General features: G+C 45.1%; 1 protein-coding gene across 4 annotated transcripts in view; it reads right to left on the reverse strand.

Annotated features, from left to right (window-relative positions):
• The window catches only part of UBR4 (ubiquitin protein ligase E3 component n-recognin 4), a 114,251-nt gene that overhangs the window by 45,479 nt on the left and 46,851 nt on the right, over positions 1 to 21,921 (reverse strand). The window contains exons 47-68 of one of the 4 annotated variants that reach the window (XM_074933895.1): positions 21,148 to 21,311; positions 20,477 to 20,693; positions 19,856 to 20,072; positions 18,261 to 18,293; positions 16,960 to 17,023; positions 16,336 to 16,470; positions 15,488 to 15,662; positions 14,336 to 14,476; positions 13,774 to 13,895; positions 12,207 to 12,318; positions 9,537 to 9,664; positions 9,220 to 9,397; positions 8,124 to 8,228; positions 6,778 to 6,915; positions 6,114 to 6,288; positions 5,153 to 5,249; positions 4,558 to 4,665; positions 3,971 to 4,087; positions 2,619 to 2,828; positions 1,699 to 1,848; positions 653 to 880; positions 444 to 522 (exon numbers count right to left, since the gene is read on the reverse strand). In XM_074933895.1, the coding sequence (XP_074789996.1) occupies positions 444 to 522; positions 653 to 880; positions 1,699 to 1,848; positions 2,619 to 2,828; positions 3,971 to 4,087; positions 4,558 to 4,665; positions 5,153 to 5,249; positions 6,114 to 6,288; positions 6,778 to 6,915; positions 8,124 to 8,228; positions 9,220 to 9,397; positions 9,537 to 9,664; positions 12,207 to 12,318; positions 13,774 to 13,895; positions 14,336 to 14,476; positions 15,488 to 15,662; positions 16,336 to 16,470; positions 16,960 to 17,023; positions 18,261 to 18,293; positions 19,856 to 20,072; positions 20,477 to 20,693; positions 21,148 to 21,311 (3,093 nt within the window). Of the gene's footprint in view, positions 1 to 443; positions 523 to 652; positions 881 to 1,698; positions 1,849 to 2,618; positions 2,829 to 3,970; positions 4,088 to 4,557; positions 4,666 to 5,152; positions 5,250 to 6,113; positions 6,289 to 6,777; positions 6,916 to 8,123; positions 8,229 to 9,219; positions 9,398 to 9,536; positions 9,668 to 12,206; positions 12,319 to 13,773; positions 13,896 to 14,335; positions 14,477 to 15,487; positions 15,663 to 16,335; positions 16,471 to 16,959; positions 17,024 to 18,260; positions 18,294 to 19,855; positions 20,073 to 20,476; positions 20,694 to 21,147; positions 21,312 to 21,921 lie in introns of all 4 variants that reach the window. The other 3 variants (XM_074933896.1, XM_074933894.1, XM_074933897.1) reach the window with 3 other exon arrangements.

Raw genomic sequence — 21,921 nt, forward strand, 5'->3', positions numbered from 1 at the left:
CACAGGGATCTACCCAACAGGTTATTCTGAAAGACAGAAGAACCCTATTTACCTGACTAGAGCGAGGGGAATGGGATTTGTCTGGATACACAGAGTTAGGATAAATGGGACATTTGCCCTAGACTACAGAGCAGGTCAATGGCAATGCCACTGCCATGTCTCTCATTCCCCAGTCCAGTGCTCTTCCACTAGAGCACATTGTCTACTTCATTTCTTTTTACTTTCTCTAGCCACAGAACAGAAGCTACCAATACACACTGATAATTAGTGTTAGAAACAAATCTTGGGCAACTCCAAGCTCTTCTTTATCCCTTCCAGTTCTCCTGTGCTGAATGTCAAAACAGACACTCTCTTTCGGCAAACAGCTAGGAAACCCTGGATCAAATCTAAGCATGCTACGAACTGCCGCTGTTCTCTAAAATACTGTCAGGGAGAAAACTCACAGTCATCTTTAATGCAGAATTTCTGCCAGTTCACTGTTCGCTGTGTGGCGATCTCTGCACAAGCCTTCAAGTGTTCCATCTGAAATGGAGAGTAGCATGGGATTAAGCAGCAAGTCTGCTCTTCTGCTGATGTCACCTTTTTTAAACACAACATGTCTCTCTCACTATATGCATATATGTTTCATCCACTGAAACACAATTCTCCTTACCAGACTGATCAGTGTATCATACTGTAGGGCAGAGCCTGAACTTGCGGTGACCACACTTGCCCGCAGATAAATCCCTTGCTCTTCCAGGAGTTTTTTGATACCACGAACATGAGAATCCAAAGTGTGGAGGTCTCGGAGCTGGCGGTACTTCTCCTTTGATCCACAGATGAAGAGCAGGAGTTTGCGGACTTGGCGGCGTACAAACGGAGTCTGCTGGATCATCAGGTACTAGACAAAGCATTCAACATGAATGCTGTGAAATCAATACTTGACCTACGTCATCACAGCAATCACAAGACCTCAAGGTGGGTCAAGCTAACATGAATACTATTTCCACAGGTAAAGAGGAAACGGAAATGCATTTAGCAGCTTCTCAGTTTGAAGGTACTGGGACCATCAACACAACAAGTCTCGGGCAGAAGAGAAGTTGCATAGCAATGCCATGCAGTACTGGAGCTAGTGGTTATGAAATGATATCCTGCAGGCTCATTCCATGGCATAGTTATCCAAGCTACCTATGAGCTCAGGTTAAAGGCCAGAACAAGCCTTACTGAAGGAATCCTTCCCCTGAATTAACAGCTGCACTATAGGTTATGACAGATGTAGGAGGATGTGTGGCTGCCTAGGGAAATAGGTGTGTGTTTGTGGGGGGAACCCACAAATCTAAGCTGGCAGTTGAAATAAACGCACACCCCAGACCCATAATTTGTTCTAAAGAACATCAGTGAAGCACTAGCAACACATTTTCACACTCGACCACCATCTAGCAGAAGGCTCTTGGTTCTAGACCAGCAAACAGCGTTGAACTTTGGATAGTAACAGCAACGGTATCTGTGGAGCACGCGCTCCGACAGATGCTTGTTCGGTATAGACATACACAGTATTGAGGAGCTAGCCCCCTTACATGGGGGAGCGGGAGAAGGATCTCAGATCAGTCACACCAAAGTTAGGGCTCTCCCAGGGAGGATACCATTATTTACTCCCTTTTCTTACCACCCATAAATCCTACATTCCACTTCCAGGAGCACCATATGTTCTTCACCTACCTCAGACAGGAAGTAGAACCAGGAATGATCGAAGATGGGCGTCGGGATCCGGGAGTTTGTGTCCGCAATTTTCTTGATTTGATAAGGTAAGCGCAGCACCATCTCTGTCAGAAGCTGAGTATAGGCCTCAAAAACATCTGCTGCATGACCCTGAAGCGGAGAAACTCAGTGGGTTAGCTAAGGATATGGAGCGTGAGCACAGAATACTCCCATCTTCCAAGCATGGTAAATTGCTCTTCCATTTATTCTCAATTGCACCTTTACAGCTAAAATGAAAACCCTTGATTGGCAGATGAACACAAAACCAGCACGCCCCTATGGTGAGTGTAATAAAATGCAGTGGTTATGGTGCAACTGGTCTCCCTGCCCTTAAGAATTTTAATGTTCTGTCCTTCAAACTAGAAAGCATTCTATCGTTTAATTAGGCTTCCGTTGTACTGCACCGATGCATAAATCAAAGCCTTGACGCCAGTGGAAGTTTACAATAAAGACACCATGGTGGTTAAACAAGCCTAGGATTTAGCTTGTAAATCATGACTGCAATTGGGCAAACTGCAAGGCATCCTTGCCATGGTAAACAGCAGTGGTTTGTGGATCTTTGCCTGCCAAGCAAAAGAATTCACCCCCCACAGAGTAGCATCCCTTCAGAAAGATTGTTTAAAAAAGAGACAATGACAGCAGCTCAAGAATTGCATGGCACAGAAATGCAACAAACATGGCTCTAGTGTTAGAGAGCATCAAGCAGCCCCAGATGTAAGTAAGGACTCTAGAACGCAGGAGGACAAATTCTGAATCGATGGAGAGAGAGACAACAGCAGGCCAGATACTAGATAATCCTACAGCAGTTTGGCAAGGAAGAGCTCTATGCCTGTGGTTGGATGCTGATACAGGTTATGATGGTGGCATGGTGCGGAACTCACCTTCACGTATTGCCGGAGAAAGAAGGGGCCCATGTCAGGTGGTGAAGAGGTAGTGTGGGGTTTCAGCAGCTGGCTGGTGGCTACGGGCTCCTCATCATTCTGCTGGCTTTTCCAGTATTCCAGCAGAGACTTCAGAACGTGCAGACAGTAATCAACTGCGCCAGAGCTCAGCAATGCCGCAGCAGTGGCGCTAGAAATGAGGGAAGAGGACTGACAGGGGAATAAAACGGTTACTCCACTCCTAAGCAGCAGCTGTTTCAGTAAAGCAGACTAAGTCACTAGCACCAAAGAGCCATTTGCAGACATTAGGGGAAAGAGGGCAGATTTTGCTGAAACTTTACAGGCAGTTTCATGTTTGGGGTTTGAGTTTCTTTAAAAAAAAAAATCAACTGAAATATTTACAGAGACTCTTTTGAACAAGCGCTTAGTAAAGAAAAACAAACACAATCTCCGCCTAAGTCTAATCTCCCCTCGACACATGTGCCAGAGGCCACTGAGCTGTGGATTAGAAGACTAGTTTTTTTTCACATTGGGATTTCTATTTGTTTATCTGGGATTTGGCCAGCTGGGGGTGAGCGCCGCTAAAGAAAGAGTCACTGCTGCAGATGCCGCTCAAAGGCTCTGCCCCACCCAGGTCTTACTCCACCTGCATTCTGCACGACGATGAGCTTTGATTTCTGTGGGAAGCTCAAGTGAATAACAAAGGCTACAGAAAAAGCTACTGTAAATAAAACTATTAAAGCAGCCCTGTAAATCCAAACAAACCCCACAGCTCATAAGCTCATTAAAATTTGATGCAGTTCAGACTAAATTTTTAACCTCTATGCTTCTTTATTAATCTCCTTCCCACCACACATACTGTTTTTATGCCTTATTACTGTACCTTTTAGCAACAAATATCTAAGGAATCCTCTTAGCGACTTTTACGTTGACACAGCAGCATATTGCTTTCCAATAATCACATTACAAATCCCCTTTCACTCCTTCAGTGCCAAGGTGGTTTAAGTAAACCTTGCTAGGCCAGTTTAAGAAATACAGTTATCTGCTGCCTTTACTCCAAATCAACAATGGAATCTAACTCAGCAACTGCCACTGGAACAAACTTATCCAGTCTCACTGTCCTGCTGGTTTCCCCTCTTTAATTCCAGCAGGGGTCTTTTTCCAGGGATAGCCAAGTTGCAGCAACATTGTACACTCCCCACAAGGATGCACCAAAGCACATCCAGTCATCCTTCGTTCCAGAATATCCATTCCAGAGAGACCCCCCCCAGCCACTCTTCGCCTGGTGAAGGATGGGAACTCCTGAAGGCATAGCCCCCTTGCAAAGAAAGTTTAAAGGTGCCAGACTGTACCTCGCAAATGGAAGATTTGGAACCTGACTTGGTCCTGGACATGAACACACTAAGCAGCCTCATTACCACTAAGTGCACTTCATTCAGGGCAGAACGTTCGTTCTTCTTAGACACATCCTGCAGAGAGAGAGAGAGAGAGAGAGATCAGTCACTTTACACAGCTATGTTCCAACTCTAAGATCCTGGGAACCTGTTTATAAATGATGCCCTGGCAACAATGAATGTTAGTGTAAATCACCCTGGTGCTGATGGTAGCACAAACCCCAAAGTATACAGCTATACTGAATAAACTTGGATGTTCAAGATCACTGCCAAAGCCAGGTCTAAGAGTTTGAATAAAAAGGTAACAATTTGTAACTACAATTCATGCTGACTTACTGATACCAGCCCTACCAGCGGAGTGTTATACTCCAGTAACATTTTCCTCCTCACGAAGTAAAGCAAGTGAAATAAAATGTCTGAACAAGGCTATTTAAAACAAACCCACTGCTCCCTGGACAACTCCTCTGCCTCAAATGCCCCTTCATAGGAAGGGACCCAACCCATGAGCTCTAGCAAGCTGCAAGTGTTTGCTCACACCACCATACCTTCTTATCCATGCCCAGTTCTGCGATGAGTTGGGACAGAAGGTTATCTAGAGCACCCTTGTCCTTCTCATCTTCGCCATCTAGGTCTGTTGTGAGCATCAGAATAACCTGGAAACACAGAAATTAGAGAGGCAGTGAAGTCAGGCTCCATGATGACTCAGAGAGATGGATTACCTCCATAAAACACCCCACAGCAGAATCCCAGACTCGTATACTCTCTCTTCCATGAATCATGCTTATACCATCACATCTGATTAACATCATTTGGTATGGTCAGCAAAGACCATGTCTTCCTAAGTAACTGAGGATGCTTGAGAAGGTTTTAGACATATTGGTAAGAGAAAAGGAATGGTAAAGGGGAGTAGCAATCTGTAGAGTATAAATCTAGAAGAAACTCATGGGGACAGATCACCGCCAATGAGACAACAGTATAACAAATGGTCTGCAAGACCTAACTAGAAAGGTCTTGTAATATGATTTGATTGGTGGGGTGAGGAAGATGGAAAATATACACACAGAATTTTGTTGAAAAAATTGTCAGATATTTGTTAACCACCAAACAACAGGGTCTCTTGATCTTTCCTCAGTAAGCTACCTGCATGTAAGGAATGGCACGGACTCCTCCAACATTACGCAGCTGGGGTAAGGTCTGCAACAGCCTCTCCAAAAGCATCAAACGGACCATGTGCAGTCTAGAAAGTTAGATATCAAGAATCAGACATGAAGCAATTAAGTTTAAGACATCCTGTAATAAAAGTGAAACCCAAAAGCATTACAAATGGGACACCCTGATACGTCAGCAAAAATTCACTTCCTGACAAGTCTGAGCTGACCAAATTAGAAAGGTAAAATCACAGGTGCCAGAGATGCCTTTTACAGGCAAGTAATGTCAAAAGCAAAAGCAACTCTGGCATCAGAGGAAGAATTCAATTAGTACTCTGCTTTAGAGTGCTTTTCGCAGCACAATTACCTGCAGAATGAAACTGACCAGGGACATGTGTCACAAGTCTATTCCAATCTGCAGAAGGCACCCCTGGGAAACTGACTGATCATCTGTTGCCAGGTCAAAGAAGAAGGGGAAAGGCAATGAGAAACTGCAGTGAGATAGTTGCAGATTGCGTTTTTTTGTTTTAAAAAGACTATAGAGCATGCTTGACAGACACTATCCTGGGCGGCCTACATTATGTTTCCCCACTGAATGTCAGATGTTACCAAGATTTAAGTTTCAGTGAGTGGCTCGCTAGATGTATTAGTCTACCATTCAGATTGTTCATCCCTGCAAGTATAACTCCACAGACAAAGTCTCATGGGACACACAAGTGACTAGCCAGAATGACAGATGCATGGATGCAAACAGTGGCTTGCTCTATGCACAATAATTTTGGAGACCAGTGAGGTGGACTTTTGGCCTTTGATCTCTATCACTGCTGTTCATTATTCTCTATGGATTTATAGTATCTCCTAGGTCCATTTCCCCGCCATGAAAACGTAACATCAACAGCACATGAGTGGGTCCCCTCTGATCTATTTCTTCATGGGAAAATAAAGCTCCATACCTATTGCTGGTGTGGACATCTCCTTCAGCTTCCCCTTCCCCTTCTCCTTCTGAACCATCCCCTTCCTGCTGCCCTGTGGTGGTACTTATGGCACCGGTGCTTGAGCTGACACTGCCTGGCCCAGCTGGATGGCCCTCAGCTGCAGTGTCACCATACGCGCTGCTGCGGCCAGACACTGAAGAAGGAAAGATGACATGAGCACAACTGAACACGATCTCCACTATGCCTCATAGCAAACTGCAAAGCTGAATGACCATTTGGGATAATTGTTCTTTGGATTCAGGAAGGGGGAATGGAGTCTGTGGGTATCTTCAAAGACCAAAGGAGCTTTATTTCTGTACAAATTATTTTAACATCGCATAGCAGCAGTGTGTGAATGGCCAATTTTTATTATATACGTTTCACCCAAAGCAAGAGCTTAAATGAAATGGAGCCAATACAGGAAACTTATGAAATGAATCCTGCATATGGAGTTTGTAAAGCACTTTGAGATGAACGTTATGATAGTCCATATACCCTTACCATGCACTAAAGAATTGCTCCTTTTTGTCAGACAATATTCTTGTCTCTCTCAGACACAGTTATAAAATAACCTCGGTGCAATCATCTAAATAGTGCCCCAAACATGAAGGCACTGTGCAAATAAGTCACTACGTGTTATTACCACTGTGCTCGCCAGCCACTGAATCCACTGCACTGCCACCGCTCTCAGAGCCCACACTGCCGCCATGGTCAGCTGGTGAAGTCCGAAGAGTAGAGCCATCTGTTGCTGCTGTGCTGCCTTCATCGTCAGATGCTGGAGCTAAGAGAGTAACGAGAGCTGTTACAAGTAAAAACACCGTCTTTATTCAACTCTAAAAGAGCATGCTCTAGAGAAAAGCCAAGAGTGACTCCTCAAGGTTTCTGTGTCTACTTTCATTAACTAATCAAGAGGATATGGAAATGTCCCTCACTACTTCTCGGGTCTGCTGGACAGCTCTGACTAGACAGGTGTCATGAGAAGTCTGGGGGGGTCTAGCTACAGAAAAGAAAATGTCCCCACCAATTCAAGGGATTATCAAGCACTGGGAAGAGTTACATTCGGTTGCTTATTAAACGAAAGTTACTTCAGCAGCTCTACTGTACGAACGAAGAATCTCTTGGTATAATTACACTCAGATTAAAACCTTCAGAACAGAGGAGGAACACAACACACTATCAAACACATCTGAAACAAACTATAATAATAGTAGTGCTCTCGATACTTGAGCTTAGAAGCAAATTCTGCTCTGCTTCTTGGGTTAGAAACCGTGGGCCAAATTTTCTCCAGGGGCCACAAACGAGCCTCCATCACTGTACAGTCATCCCTCTTTTTGGGCATTGCTTTAAATCCAATATCTGCATGCATAAGTGAGGATTAATTGCACGCTTAACGAATAGTATCAACTATCATCTGTTAGAACAAGTGGTAGTGCTCAAAAAATGGTGTGCATGAGCTTTTGTTCACAAACAATGGAGAACAGGTTCTTAAAAAGGGTTGCCCTGTGGTTGGAGACAGACCAAAAAGGGTTAAAGAAATATGCTGTGTTCACTATTCCTAATTTAAAAAAAAAAAAAAATCTGGAAAGCCTAATAATTTGAGCTTCTGATGTGCCATATCAGACCTGCCATTATACCTTTTAAGTGTAAATATCTGAACTGAGCAGAGGTGCTCTTCCAGAACTGAAAAATTCACAAGAGCTCTAAAGCAGACTGCTAACTGAATCTAATTGATCTCTTGGGTTTCACCGACAATCTACATTTTAGCTGTGCAACCTGGGACGCAGGCTGCTGGAAAAGTTTCCTCCTGAACTCCAGATTTCTGGGGCTGATTGTTCATTTTTAAAGCTAAGAACCCAATGATGGTGACTGCTTGGCAAAACTGTATTCAAAATGACTAAGTGACCTGCAGCAGGTACTGCAGTGCAGGCAGTACAGCTATAGGGTTCAAGATGCCCACAGAGAATTTAATATCTTGTTGTGAACAGTTACCTGATGCTGTGGTGTCAGAGAGAGTTCCAGCATCAAGAGATGAAGAACTGGGGGCTTGGCCAGACAGTCCCAGGCTCTGTAGTCCAAGTGCACTGCTGCTGCTCCCTGTGAGAGGTGAACACACAACACTGACCGTCAATAAATCCCTGAACTGTCTACACAGTGCCTTAGTCCACACAAGTTGGGGTGTAAATTATGAGTACCAGTATGACATGCACTAACTGCACTGCATGGACCCTGCTGGTGTGCATGGAAAGTTCCCAAGTGCAGGTTAATGTAATACTGTTCTGAAATAGCATAAGATGAACACACACTAGGGAACAGAGTCCACATGGGCCAGTTAGTGCACGCCACGCTGGTGCTCATTTGAATTTACGGGCCAGCTGGTGCAGACTAAGGCATTGTGTAGACAAGTTCTCAGTATGACTCAGCCTTATGCTTTGAATACCTTCAAGGTAACACACAATGGACACCCTTTAAGCTGATTTACATTTATCCCCACATGTCCTGATTCCATCTTGCTGGCTCTGTTCTGCACAAGCCCCTCGGCCAACTGTTTCCCAGTCATCTAAGTATTTCTTTTCATGCCAGCTCTTATACTTGATGCAGTCTGCCTCTTCTCCTGTGCCAGTTGGCCACCCATTGCTCATTCAAATCCCTCCTTAGAGAACACTTCCTCCACAAAGGCTCTTTGTGACAACTTGGCAATGATAGAAAGGTATGTGAACAAAAGCTAAAAATACACATAACCAACATCTGCCCCACCCCTTAAGAGTAGTATTGCCTCTCATGGCTTAATAGATCTCATCTGCTCCAGTTCCAATCCACTGTACCCAATGGTCATTTGGGAGTGGAAGGATGATCTTGTTTTTAAGGCACTGGACTGGGAGTCAGGAGATCTTGGTTCAATTCCAACTTTGCCTCAAATTTCTTATGCAGCCTCAGACAAGTCAGGTAGGCTGAGATTTTTCAAAAGGGTTCTAGGGAATTAAGTGCCCATCTCAAATAGGGAATTCAATGCAAGACTGGTTTCTAAATCCCTAAAGCCCTTTGAAACTGGGATTCCAATCTGTCTCAGATAACATGCACATCTTACCTTGCTGGTCTTGTTGCAGACTCAGGGCAATGGCTAGTTCCACCATTGTTTCATCATCTGCATCTGGAGGAATGTCCAGCATGGGTGGGAATCCTTCTGCTCCAGCCAGGAGAGCCTCCAGAGGAGAAGGGTTGCCATTATTCACATTTTCAGAAGTCTCCAGCACCATTGACTCAGACTAAGGAGAAGAAACACAGACAGAGCTTCTACCAGATCACCCCCATCCAATGGAGAGCTTAGGGTTGAACAACAGCAATTAAACTAAACCTAAGTGCTTTTAAAATACAGACTCCAAAACAAAAGAACTCTGGGCTCACCACCATCTCAAAGTCCCCGTGATCCACCTCGCTTTGCTCCTGGCTCTCTTCTCGAATATGCTCGCCATTTGCTATCCCAGAGCTTTGCATTTTGTCTTCTGCATCATCGTCGTCATCATCATCCTTATCTCCTGGGCCACAAAAATACCATTAACAAACACATCCTTTCCTCATCCCTTTCTCTCCATGCTAATGTGTGGAGCAGTGGGCAATGCTGACCAACACACCAGCGGTGTCTGTAATGGCGGAGTTCTGCACTGCGATGTGGGAGACCCGGGGTATTTTCCCACTCTCTTGCTCTGCTGGCTGGCAAAGACTGAGATGACTAACTGAGGTAGAATGCTCAGCACCTGAGTGCTTCTAAGCTGTACACCCTCTAGGTAAGGAGCAGCACTGACAGGACTCCATAGGGACTTTCGTACAGTCATCCTTGGTTGCGAGGGGAGGCAATGACATGAAGCCTCAAGGTGAAGGAATGCAAAGATTCGTCTTCAGGGATGCAGAGGACCCCCAGGAACAGAGGGAGAAGAGGGGAAAGTTCTATAACGCAAAAAAAAAAAACCCAACCTCTCAATGCCACTGTTCCTAGGTCACTCAATTATAAAGTGACCAACAGGCTGGCTTGGGAAAGTCAGGTGTAAAAGACACTCAGGTTTTGTCTCACCCTCAAAATGAAAAGGCTAAGTCCTTGCAGGTGTAGGGTATCATAAAAACGAACAACTCAAGTTGCTCTGTGGCAACTCCCTGGCCAAATCCTGGAGGAAGCCATGTCCAGCTTTCCTCAGCCAGGACGATCAGCACAATACAGTGCTTTTGGGGTGGAAGAGAAGAAAAAAAATTGCTCACAGGAAAAGCTCACTGAAGGATCCTACAACGGAAACAGGTTGGTCATTAACCTTCTCCTGCTTTAACTGTATATTAACAGTCCTTAGGAATCCATCTAAGAAAACTTCAGATTTTGAAAAATGAGCTACACAAAGCTGAGGGAAGGAGAGAGAACTTCCAAAATCCCTCTTGTGCCAACCCCCACTTGCCTACATTTTGGGAAAATATTATTCTTGCATACAGGAGAGGAAACCCACATGGATGGGCCAGGGGACTGATAATTGGGAAGGGGGGGGAGGAGGGAAGAGTCTTACACCAAGTTCAAATCCATCCAGGCTGGCAGTGACTAATTGTTCTGATCACTGTTTCTTGGCCTACATCGGGGTGGGGAACCTCTGGCCCGAGGCTTCTTTTCATCCGGCCCGAGGCTTCTTTTCATCCGGCCCACAGCAAGTCTCCACACCACGGGCCGAACATCCCGAGCCTTGGCATCCCTCCGCAGGGCTGTAGCTGCAAGCGCTGGCTCGCTGGCATGTCCCTGCGGCCCCTAGGCGGAGGGGCGATCAGGGAAACTCCGCGTGCTGCCCCCGCCCCCAGCGCCTGCACCGCAGCTCCCATTGGCTTGGAACCGCAGCCAACGGGAACTGCAGGGGCAGCGCCTGTGGGCATGGGCAGAGCCACCTGGCCCCTCCACCTAGGGGCCCGACATGCTGGCCACCTCGGGGAGCAGAGCAGTACGGAGCCAGGGCAGGCAGGGAGCCTGCCTTAGCCCCGCCACCCGGGAGCCACCCGAGGTAAGCGCTTCCCAGCCAGAGCCTGTACCTCCCACCCGCTCCTGCACCTCAACCCCCTACCCCAGCCCGGAGCCCCCTCCCGCACCCAAACCCCCTGAGTCCCCTCCCACACCCAAGCTCCCTCCTGGAGCCTGCATTCCCACCTGCACCCCAACGCCCTGTCCCAGCCCTGAGCTCCCTCCCGCACCCAAGCTCCCACCAAACCCCCTCCTGCACCCCATCCCATCCTGTCCCCACCCCAGAGCCCACACCCTCAGCCGGAGTCGCACCACCTCCTGCACCCCAAACCCCTTAGCCCAAGCCTGAAGCCCCCTCCCACGCTCTGTACCCATTTCTGGCCCCACTCCAGAGCCTAGGGAAGACCAGAGCCTCTGCACCCTCTGCTCCTAGCTCCATGGAGCTGCGTGTGGCTCCGGACTGATTTTTGATGTGGGTCAATGGCCCCTGATAGAAAAAAAGGTTCCCCACCCCGGCTACATAAAATAAATTGGCTGTCTGGGTGGTCATTGTTCTAGTCTCAACATACATACCAAGAACTGGATGGGTAGATAATACACACTCTTTACATAGCTGTGGCTACTCCAAAATAGGGCAGAGGTACAATGGTGGGAAGAAAACTTGCATTGTCCTCCATTTAGCCATAGATCAGATACTTCTGTCTCTACTATGGCACCTTCCACCAGACATTAAGTTCTAAAAATATCTCTCTCTTGGATGGAGACCTGATGGGCTAATTTTAGCCTGGAGCAAAAGTTTACGGCCAACTTTTAAATCCATGAAAGTACAGACAGAAATGTTGATACAGTCTGCACTATCGCAGTCTAGACTAGATAAACGGTGTGGAACTATATATTAAGTGGGGGCATTACACGGCATTACATTACGTAGCGTTACACAAGATGCCAATTTGAGAAATCAGGTTTGCGGGTTGTTTTTAAAGGACTGGATTCCCCCCTTGCTAAGGATGAGCTCACATCACATGATCTTATATGAACTATTGTGCATAAGGTGGTTCAGATTAGTCAAAAGCAGAGAGGAAGTCTATGCGTACCCATGGGGGTGTTGCTGCGAGGAGAAGATGGCAGCGTCACATGCCTCCGCTTGTTCCTTGGCCTGAGCACTCGAATTAAAGCTTGTTTACAGGAAAAGCTCACTGCAGGATCCTACAATGTAAACAGACTGGTCATGAACCTTCTCCTGTTTTAACTGTATATTAACAGTCCTTAGGAATCCACCTAAGAAATACCCAGCTGACTCTCTATTAGTCATCATGCAAACATACAGCACAGCTGTTGTCTTCCCCCATTGTAACACTTTACACTGTTCCCTAAGGCAATGATGATCATCTATCCCATGCTACCCCATGGCAAGCATACAGTATAAACTCTCTCCCTCACTACAACCACTATTCTTGACCATTAATTTCTACTTCTTTATAATACCAACGTCTGGCACAACTGATGCCAATAGTACGGGCGATCTAGTTCCACTATTCCTTGTGCTAAATGCATAGGATGTTTTCATACTATGTCTGCCTCCTGCTCCTAAGCACATTTCCTCAGCAGTCAGTTTTGTGGTTTGAGCATCGGGTCAAACATTCTTTCTGCCCATGCATATATTACATTGTGTTTTTTTCTACCAGCTTTGAGCTTACAATGTCTAGATTTCATCACAGGGAATGTGAGGAGTGACTAACTTTACATTGGCATGCTGAACCGGTATGAAATCTCTAACAGAGGTCTTCAGCCTCTCCTGCCCCAACACCCCTCCCATATTATGCAAAGGACAATACTGTTGGATATCAGATGACGCTCTAACAGATGGCTGCTTTCAGAAAACTGGGAATTCACAGGTTGACCAAGGACATACTATAAAAGCGGTCCTGAGTAATTGATGATTTCAGTGTTAGAGTTTTATCACAAATCAGGTACCCGCCTCTAAAAGTTTCATTTATTAAGAAAAGCATCTAGCCCTTAAGGTTGCAAAGATGACCTTAAAAACATGAAACGAGTATAAAAGCAATTCAGTACGTCTGAGTTTGTAGAGAGTGTGAAACAATAGCTCCTCTGAGCTTCTATGAACTGTCCCAGTTATGACACATAATGGGTACCGATTAAAATGTCAACACTTATCTATTTCACTGCTGATCATAGCCAAAACAGCTAGTGTGCTTAAACCACCGCTCATACCTTTCCAGGAGCCAAAAGCCCCAGCTGCCAAATACTTCAGCTTCTTTCCTGCCAGTTTCCATAAAGTCAGTTGTGTTCTCAATAAAATTAAGTCAATGGCAAAATAGAACAAATGGAATGTAATATAAAATTAAATAAAACCAGGGATACTACATTGATTGCGCTTCGCATAGTCACATTTAATTCAACAAGAACCTCCATTTTATAATGTATCTGAGACTGCCACAGAATATCCAGAGTTACAGAATCTAGGGGCCTGACTGTAGAAGCTAACTGCAGAAGTTGCTACAGAGTACATGGGGCTTTGACCATACAGCCTCCACCACACACACTACTAGCCTTCTCCTACCACCCTGCCTGTGTTAGACTCTCCACACACTGTCAGTGGTACAGGAGAAACCAGCGAACAATGACAGCAAGATTACGTACAGGACAGAGTAACATTTGCATGTAGATCTTGGATGCTGTATTGATACAATCCAGTTCACACGTGCAGTATCCATGGATAATGTCCACCAGAGCATTGACTGTGGCTTCAACGTGCGTCAGACCTAAATAGGAACAAGAGTGTAGCATTGTGAATTACTATGTAGACTAAGCGCTTCAGGAAGGGCTCTTTTGTTTGTACCTGTCTGCAAACAGACTAGCACACTGTTGGCATTATAAAAAATAATAAAACATGAAGACCAAAAGAAGTTTATACAGACATGTTCCCTAATAGTGTAAAAAATATAATTACTTGGAAAACATTACAACACCAGCAAAAACTTCCATCCTTATGACGAGGTATGTAAGCCATCACTTCTTATGCTTTTTGTATTTGTACAAGATATAAAAGCATTAGATCGGCATTTATTCATATAATTTAACAGGGAAATATGCAAGCAAATATCAAAACATTTTATCCCTTTACAAGCTTCATTTCAGATGGGCTGCTTTAAAAATACACAAGCTTCACTTTGGCAAATGACAAGGTTCAGTTTTAATATACCTGGTAAGCAGGCAGGAGCCAGGAAGGCGTTTTTGGGTTTTGATGCATGTAGCTTCCAGAAATGGTTGACCAGCTGGGTGATAAAACTACACCCATCTCCTTCAGAGTGTTTCTGGGCTTCCTGTCCTTCTTCACCTCCTTCTGTGAAGGGAGAAAAGTAACCATCAGAACCACACAGACTCTCAAAGCAGGATTCTGGTCACAGAAAGTCAGGAAAATTGTAACACTCAAACCACTGTTTTATGCAACGGGGGAAAACGTGAAAAATTAATTTAAATCTGGAACTCACGTCATGAGCTTGAAGTGGTGCCTATCTTTTTCTATACTGACGTATAATACTCTAAATAGCCTGAGACCCAAATAATCTGAGACATTGCATGTTCCCTGCCTCCCCACTCCCCAGCTATCTGTCAGTGGACACAAGATCTTCTGGACATCTCTCACTGTCAGAGTTGAGCTTTAAGCTTGCCATCACTAGTGGCAGGGCAGGGGAGAGGGTTTGTTAGCAACCAAGGCACCACTGGGTTAATTTTACATTGACTACTGCTGAAAGGCAGCCAATGCCTTGGTCAGGAAAGCTACCAAATGTCTAATGAATGTTATCCTCATAGACCTGTCCCTACCACTTCTACTTGATTTTTAATTTTTTTGTATGTTAAGGGGACCCCATTTAAAGCCCCAACTCTCCCAACTTCAACAATTCCAGTAGCTGCTAGAGGCTGGGGAGGAGCGGGGGGATGGACAGACTTTTGCCTCCCCAAGCCAGTAACAGTGGGCTTTTTTTAGCCTCAGCTGACCCCTTTGAAAGCCTTGGTGCTGGATCTAGTCTGGGACACTTGCCACCAGCACCATGCGATGACATGTTCTGAATTAGATGCCCCCGCAATGACTACCCAACGTCTATATAGAACAGATGGCAGCAGACCCCAAAAGTCTGGGAGAGAGGAGAGGGAATACACAACACATGAGCCTTTACATCTCAGTGAGCTGAAGTCTCTTTGGTCACTCATGAACCACTGAGGATAAAATGCATATGGGAACTGCCAGCCCTTATATAAAGCAGCTGCACATACAAAACAACATAAAATATAAACAACTATCCAAAGGGAAAGTTCAAGACAGACAAAAATAGAAATTCAATGGTTTATCCACCTGTTTCCACCTGTGGCAACTTTGACTCCGTGAAATGGACCAGGTTGTTCGGCCTCATAATAGCGATGGATCGAGCAGTGATCACCAACCTCTGAAACACTTCAGGGTCCAGGTCCTTCCCTTCTTTGCTGGAGGAGCTCAAATACTGGATGGCTTTACTCAGCAAGGCCTGATCCTGCAAAGCAAGGATTATTAAAGACAAAGAGAAACAAGGGAACAGCAGCAGCAAAAGTCTGAAGAGCCAGTGTGGGAGGGAGTAGATGGGACAGTTTAGCCTTCACTAAAAAGCGAATTCCCTGTTAACTCTTCACCACCATCGCTGACACGCGTCAGCAGCAGCAGAAGTCACTCAGTGACAAACAAATTCCACTTGGAGAATGGATTTTCATTTTTCTATATAACTTAACAGGGTATCCATTTGCAGCTGTTTACTGGGGTTAGACGATGCAGTAGTCTACATATTTATGGTATGACTAGATTTTTCAGGTCTAACCATGATTTACCTGGTATTGTTCTACGGTATTTGATTCAAACCTGGTTGCCTTGCAGACGTCAGACCTATAGGACATAATTTGCAGACTAACTTCAGAACGTCCCAAGATACCCATGTGTTTCTCCCGGATTAACAGTTACTCTTTACGTAAAATATGGATTCACATCAAAATCTTCAAAGTGTCATGACTACAGAACTCTCTCATGGAAAGAAAGGACAGGCAGGCAGCAGAAGCTGAAGGCAGACAGCCAGCAGGCATATGTTGCCTAGAATAGATGCCCTTTGGGCGCATCTTGTACATTAGCCATGACACTGGGTAGTTACAGCAGGCTTGGAAAACCCTCAAACAGCTTACCTTGTGGTTATGGTATGCCGAGCGGCTGGTGTGCAGGCTAGCCAGGAGACTCTTGGTTTGCTGCTGAACGCTGGAGGGAGCTGGCATTGATAGTAATATGGTAGCCAGATCCTGAGCTGCAGCCTTGCTCTTTTCCTGTTCCCGGGGACAGACAAAAAGCCTTCAGTAAATGTACCACTGAAGGTGCTATGGGCATGCAAGTCTGACTTCTCAATCACTCCTGCTTCATCCTTCTTACATTACCATCCCCTCCAAGGAATGTAGGTTTCCTCCTTGATTTAATATTGCTTTGACATGAGGCTACCTTTATTATTTAGACAGTGTTTCAGGTTTGTACACAAGAAAGTTCCTCTTCGGTTTGCTGGGCTCCCACCCTGCTGTATTCACAAACCAGGTCACTCTGCAGCACAAAAACCCCCACCAGCAATAAAACGCAAATGCCAGTTGTCATTCAAAACTAGTTTCAAATGCTTTTCAGTAACTCAAGTTTCAGATCACTGCTCTGAGCAAAACGGATGCGGCTCTCTTCTGGTATCAGGCCCCTAGGGCTGCAGGAGCTGCTGCTGATCTCACTCCTCCTCCCGCATCTTTGAAAGCTCAAGATGTATTCAGAAAGTTACTTGCCTTCTCGTTGACTGGTCCTACAGCAAAGCAGCTTTCCAGTGCTTCTAAAGAACTCACTACTAGCCTGAAGGGAGAAAGGAAAGCAGGCTTGAGTACAGCAACCCTTTTCTCTCCTTAGCACTTTGCTTTATGCAGGCTGCAGTCATGAGTAGCTCAGAAACAGCTAACAAATGCCAAGTACAAAATCAAAGCATGATAAAACCTGCCACAGGCACCATGCATATCATTTCATTGTGTTACAGACCAGAGTTAAACCTGGCTCACGCTCACAGACAAACTTAGGACTGCTTTAATAATCCACAGCTGAAAGACAGGGGCTTTTCTCTACCAAAGAGGATAAAACATTTCCTTATGCTGCCTGCGGCAGAGATAACTTGGATTGTCTTGACAGTACCAATTCACCATGGCCCACAGACGTACATATGACTACAGATCAAGGGTTGGTATGACACATGAGAAAAGTCGGTTATGCTTTTTCTAAGGGAGCAAGATTCTACTCACTTGCTATTTTCAGAGGGCACTCTTTCCAATTTAGAATTTCTTCCCAAATGCTCCAGCAGTAAAATTAACTGAACTAGGCATGCAACTAGGTATGTCCAAAACATGAGTTACAAAAGAGACCCAAATCCAAGAGCCTTCAGTCGACCACTTTTGACCCTGGGCAAGGCATATTAGTAAAATGCTTGCCCACAGGGAAAGTCTTATTCAGGACTTGCAGTCTTGTGCCAATTCTCCCTCATTGCACTACTCTATGCCTCGCAATGAGACTGCCCAAAATGCTCAACTGACACATCGAAAGGAGCACTGCAACACAGCAGGAGAGAGCAACAACGTACAGAGTAAAAGGGGCAAAGCTACACAGATCAGGAGGGGAAAGGGAAGAGGAGACACAGCATAAAGAACAAGGAAAGAGAGCAGAACATAAGATTAAAAACTGGGTAGAAGAAACAATATGACGACTGGGCAAGTTCTCTGGTCACTTATCTGACAGGAACAACTGAGTAGTTTATTTCCCCTCATATGTCCACAAAACCAGTGGGGAAATAGAAGGGGGGGAAAAGAGAGGCACAAAGAGGGACAAAGTGAGCTGAGGAGTGTCAAACAGGCAACAGTTATACTGTATGCAGCAGAAATTCTCAGTCCACCACACCTTTACATTTTGCTAAATCTTCTGCCATGCAATGACCAGAATGTAAAGAAGCAGATATCACTTAAAAAAATAAACAGTCAACAAAAGCCACATCATGTGTTCTGTCTCTGACACACACTCATTCGTGCTGAGAAAAGGATGGCATACTAACCGGTCCAGGATGGTTAGGGACTCAGTTTCAGAACTTTGGGGGAGCAAAGAAAAAGAAAAAAAAATGTGTGAAGCTCACAGAAAACTACCTAGAACACATTCTAAGCAAAAGGCAAATTAAACGGGGAGTCAGGAAGCTGGGAGAGCGATATATACAGTAATTCCAAGCATGACTCCTTCTATTTGGGCAGCACACCACTTCCCTAACAGCAAAACAAATTAAAGGAGCTCTAGGCCATCTAGCACAGAGAAGCCAAGCACATTGGTTAAAAGCACTACTGAAGGCTAGGTTAAGGATACAGAGTCTAGACACCAAACTTCTCCATAGGAAACTGCCTCTTGTCTACAACAGTGGTTCCCAATGAGGGGTCCATAGCCCATTTTTGGGGTCACCAGGCAGCTGGGAATTTTGTAGTGAATAAAGTGGATGCAAGAAAAACACTTTATTTGATCAGTCTAGCTTTGAGTTTTATGAAAACATAGTCCCACTGCTCAAGTTTCCATACAGAGGGAGACACCTGGTGGAGATAGGGCAGCAGAGGAGAGAAAAGAAGGAAAGATCTAGCCTAAAGAAAAAGAAGTACTGATTAGCTAAAATATAACGGGGTAGATTTTCAAAGGTGACTTTCAACAGAACTTAAGTGCCTACGGCCTTTCAAAATTTCCTCCAAAGAGCCACTTAACCTCTGTGCATCTCCAATGAAGTCAGTCAAGTTACACCAGCAATGAATTTGGCTAGTTTTTAAGTCATACTAGTTTCTCTCTGCACTGAGTCATCTGATCTATCTTTATTTTACTTTCCCACCTTCTGTCTCCACTAGCTCTGCAGCTACACATAGTCTCTGCTGCATGGACTCTAAGACCCTAAGGCAGGGATAGACAATTGAGTGTAGAAAAAATGAAAGCAACAGAAATTCTCTGTCCTCTACCAAATACACTCCCAACTCCTGTTCATGGCACGTCCCGCACCTCGATATTGTATGAGTCCCAGGACAGGCTCTCGTGCAATAGCTAGTATTATAATGGTTGGACTGCAAGACTGAAAAGCGTGGGAATCCCTGGCCTACGAGCACAAGTAGTTGCTACAGAGAAAGAAGAGAGGAGAATGTGTGTCAGGCAAGGTCACACAGAAACTTAAAAAGAGGAATGAAGAAACAGCTCCTCAGAAGTGAGCTTAGGTTCAAATAGCCTCTAACTTTTGTGATCTTTGGTGGCTGTAAAAGGATCCCAGATTTAAAGAAGAAAAGGTGGCAAGAAGACAGAAGCCATCTGAGACTGGTTGAGGTTGCTGCAGACAGACTCAATTGGTAATGTGAAGGAGAATGCATGAAGCTCCATCCTCAACTCCACATGGGAGATTAGAGGGGAGCAGCAAGAAACCATTTTGGAAGAGTTGCACATTGACTCTTTGGTGGCACGATAGAATTGTCACGTTATATGAAAATGAGGAACACTTCATTACCAGTATAAAAGCTCCCAGCTAAGAATGACACACAAGTGCATCCAGGGCACCAGTATAACTAGTAACTTTTAAAAGGCAAATAGAAACAATGTATATACACACACACATATATACAGAGAGAGATGTATAGATACCTCTCCAGGACAGTCCCACTGGCAGCAGCAGGGGTAGCAGACTCCAAGTCTCCCGTACCATTTCCTTGATTCAGGTTCGGGGGACAAACGTTGCTCACTGAGGCAGATGGGAAATCCTCTGGGGGCTCATCAGGCCAGCCAAACTGCTCTTTGGTCTTCCCATAAATTTTGACGGCATCCATCATTGTGACTCCAGCAGGATCCACAGAGGCCCCAACTGCAATGAGCAAGAGAGATTTTGCAGGTTCACAGAAGTGAGGTTCCTTCTCTTTGATACCAACAAACAAGTCGAGAGGGTTTGCCCCTCAATTTACCCAGCACTCATCCGTTCTGAAACATAGCTTGGTCTTATTTTCTCATGTCTTTCCCTCCATGTTACCTCAGCACAGAATCCTTGTAACTCAACTAGAGGTGCAGCACGTGTCCTCTGCAATGAGGTGCTGGACCCACTATAAATAGCTACTTGACAGAACCCCAGGATTATTAGAACCGTGGCTATGTCCCAGTAATACTAATTCCTGGTGGAACCTCTGCCCACTAACAGCTGAAGTGGAACAGCCCCCAGACACCCACATTTAGCTTGCAGGTAGTTAAAGCATGCAACCAAGACCAAAGACTTACTGAAGATGGTTAATTTTTTGTCAGCCTGCAGGGCTTCCTCCCGTGTGAAAGGAAAATCAAACCAACGAGACCTGGTCATGTTCAACTGCATGGTGCGGCCAAAGATCTCCAGGTAGGAGGGTGCTCGCTCAATTGCCTGAGTGCCAATCTGGATCCTCATGCCTGTCATCACCATTGTGCTGTTGTTGTTAGTGACTTCGATGGTAAAGCCACCAGGCTGAAGGCGACAATCATTACTGAGGAAGGGAAAGCTGAAGATGGGTATTTCTAACCACGAGTACCCTGGAATGGGAAGGCCTGTGCCCCACCTCACTGCAATGCTGATGGTCTGTTTACACCATGATAGGAACAGAATGTTTCCTGGGAATTGTCTTCTTACACTACCTAACTTTAGTAGCAACCCCATGGACCTGCTGGGAAGGACTGGGTGATAAATGAGGTTCAAAGGCCTACTTATTTGGGAAGATGGATGACCAACCAAAATTTGTATACAACATCCTCTAGTCACTGATGGGGTTGGTTAGGCCAGTAGTCTCCAGGATTGGCAGTGGGTCATTCAAGTGAGAACGTACACTTCTAAAAACAACTGCTCATGATCAGATGAAGAGCACAGCAGCCTTATGACAGAATTATGTAAATGCTTAAGAGAGCTCCCAAAGTGTCTGATTTACCTTGGTGTTGGCCACATACATGCCAGTGGAGTTGAGCCGGTGCTTTATCTGCTGGGCATTATAAACCTGCAAGAGATCATTGCCTCCAAACTCCACATCTGTGAGCTGCTGGTTGTGTTCAAAGAAGTCAATGGGAAAGTTCACCTGACTGGAGGTGCGAGTCGCTGAAAGAGAGGACACCAATGGCTAAAAAAAGACACACAGCTGAAGCTAGAGTGCTCCAACTGCAGACTGACTGCACATCTCTTGGGAATGCTATAACTTTCTAATTAGTTATGCAGTTATCAGATACATATGCCATGCTCAATTAGGAAAGGTCCTCTTATTCAGCTTATCTGCAGCTCATACAAATGAGATTCGTGCTGAAAGATTAAAATAATCCCATGCTAACTCCATAACTCCCAACCCTGGTGTTTACTAGAGCCAAATGCCTAAGTGCCTATGTGATGCGATCCTATTTTCAGTAGTGACCCTTGTATAACAGGTTAACATTAGACACTAGGGAATTTTTTTAAAAATGTGACTAGCGCTGGCAAAAGGTTCTGAACTGGTGAGTCTTGAAGACTGAAGTTCTCTTTACAGAACAGGTACAGCATAGGCAGTGGCAGTATGCACTTCCCCATATTATCCCACCAAAGTGCTTCAATGCTGGCCTCTAGCGAAGAGGGGGTAATCCAATCTGCATACTCATTCAGTCCTTGGTTTTCTGATAAGCGCACAAAGCGGCCAGCTGTAGCAGAGACTGTGTGATGTGGATGTGTGTCCACTAGGGAC

The sequence above is a fragment of the Natator depressus genome, chromosome 18 (genome assembly GCF_965152275.1).
Source record: "Natator depressus isolate rNatDep1 chromosome 18, rNatDep2.hap1, whole genome shotgun sequence".
Lineage (NCBI taxonomy): Eukaryota > Metazoa > Chordata > Testudines > Cheloniidae > Natator > Natator depressus.